General features: G+C 36.5%; 1 protein-coding gene across 1 annotated transcript in view; it reads left to right on the top strand.

Annotated features, from left to right (window-relative positions):
- Positions 1-418: 418 nt before the first annotated feature.
- LOC107578489 (CCR4-NOT transcription complex subunit 10-like) overlaps positions 419-1,170 on the top strand; it is a gene marked incomplete at its 3' end in the record, with an annotated part of 5,259 nt that continues 4,507 nt past the window's right edge. Inside the window, exons 1-4 of the mRNA XM_016264441.1 lie at positions 419-437; positions 504-595; positions 712-873; positions 951-1,115. Coding sequence (XP_016119927.1) covers positions 419-437; positions 504-595; positions 712-873; positions 951-1,115 — 438 coding nt within the window. The remainder of the gene's footprint in view (positions 438-503; positions 596-711; positions 874-950; positions 1,116-1,170) is intronic.

Here is a 1,170-nt window from a genome sequence, read left to right as displayed (position 1 = left end):
TCAGGTGAGCGGAGTGTGTAATATTCAGTCAGTCTGATAAACACTGCAGCTGTTACTGAGCGCTACCGGGAATGTAAACAGATGGTTTTCCACGAGCAAATACTTATTTAGTTGTTGTATTCGTATACATGTATCTTATTAGGTAAAAAATGTGTAATCTGGCTAATAATGAGTAAAGAGAGCTAAATAGATGGCTAACTGCAATGCATTAACTGGCCTAATACTGTTTGTACTGTATATGCAATACATTGTCAGTTATGTTTGTGTAATTTGTTTCTGCTATAAGAAATTTAAGCATATAAAGATTTTCGTTTTTGACATTCATTTTTTTAAATGTATTTTCTTTTCAGCTTCCATTACAAAGGTCAAAGTTGTATTTGTTATACAAGTTTAAATCGTAGATGGTTTTCCGTCATAAATGCTGGTTATTGCTGTCAGTAAGTAACTTACTGCATGATTTGAGTCAAACATCTGTCACTTAACTGCATCTGTTCTCTCTCAAGATGCTGGTGACATGAAACATGACAGCGTTTCATCTCCTGGGATCTCCGATCAAGAGAAAGAGATGGCAGCCAGTGCTTTTGAGGCATTTAAGGTAAATAATAATAATAATAATCCTTTAAGGTAAAGTGATAATAATCTGAGCAGGCGATTGTATCTATGGTTGTTTCTGGAGGTCATTGTTGATGTTATAAAGTGATGTCTCTTTAGGCTGGAAGCTATGACGAGTCCCTGAAACACCTTGACAGCCTCCAGGAGCTTAACAAAGAGGACTACAAGGTTACAATGAATAAAGCGATCACTGAGTTTTATAAAAGTGGGCAGACAACAACTAGCACCCTGAAGCAGACGTTAATTACCTTGAAGAATCAGGTTTGATATTCACTCATTATATCATTCTTATAAGCCTCGTCATTAGAGTACTGATGCTAATTGATCGTTGCTTGCAGATGCATACAGCTGTGGACGATATTGATGGTTTGGATGATGTCGAGAACAGTATTCTCAACTACAATCAAGCTGTGATCCATTACCACATGCGACAGTATTCAGAATCTATATGCATCGGGGAGAAGCTCTACCAGTTTCTTGAACCTTTTGGTATGTTTCAGAATGCAAATGAAAACTTCTTGTACAGTAGAGTGTTGAACAATGAAGGTTTTTTTTTTT

The sequence above is a fragment of the Sinocyclocheilus grahami genome, unplaced genomic scaffold (assembly GCF_001515645.1).
Source record: "Sinocyclocheilus grahami isolate Dianchi unplaced genomic scaffold, SAMN03320097.WGS_v1.1 scaffold10491.1, whole genome shotgun sequence".
NCBI classification, from domain to species: domain Eukaryota; kingdom Metazoa; phylum Chordata; class Actinopteri; order Cypriniformes; family Cyprinidae; genus Sinocyclocheilus; species Sinocyclocheilus grahami.
This window is presented reverse-complemented; position numbering and strand designations above follow the sequence as displayed.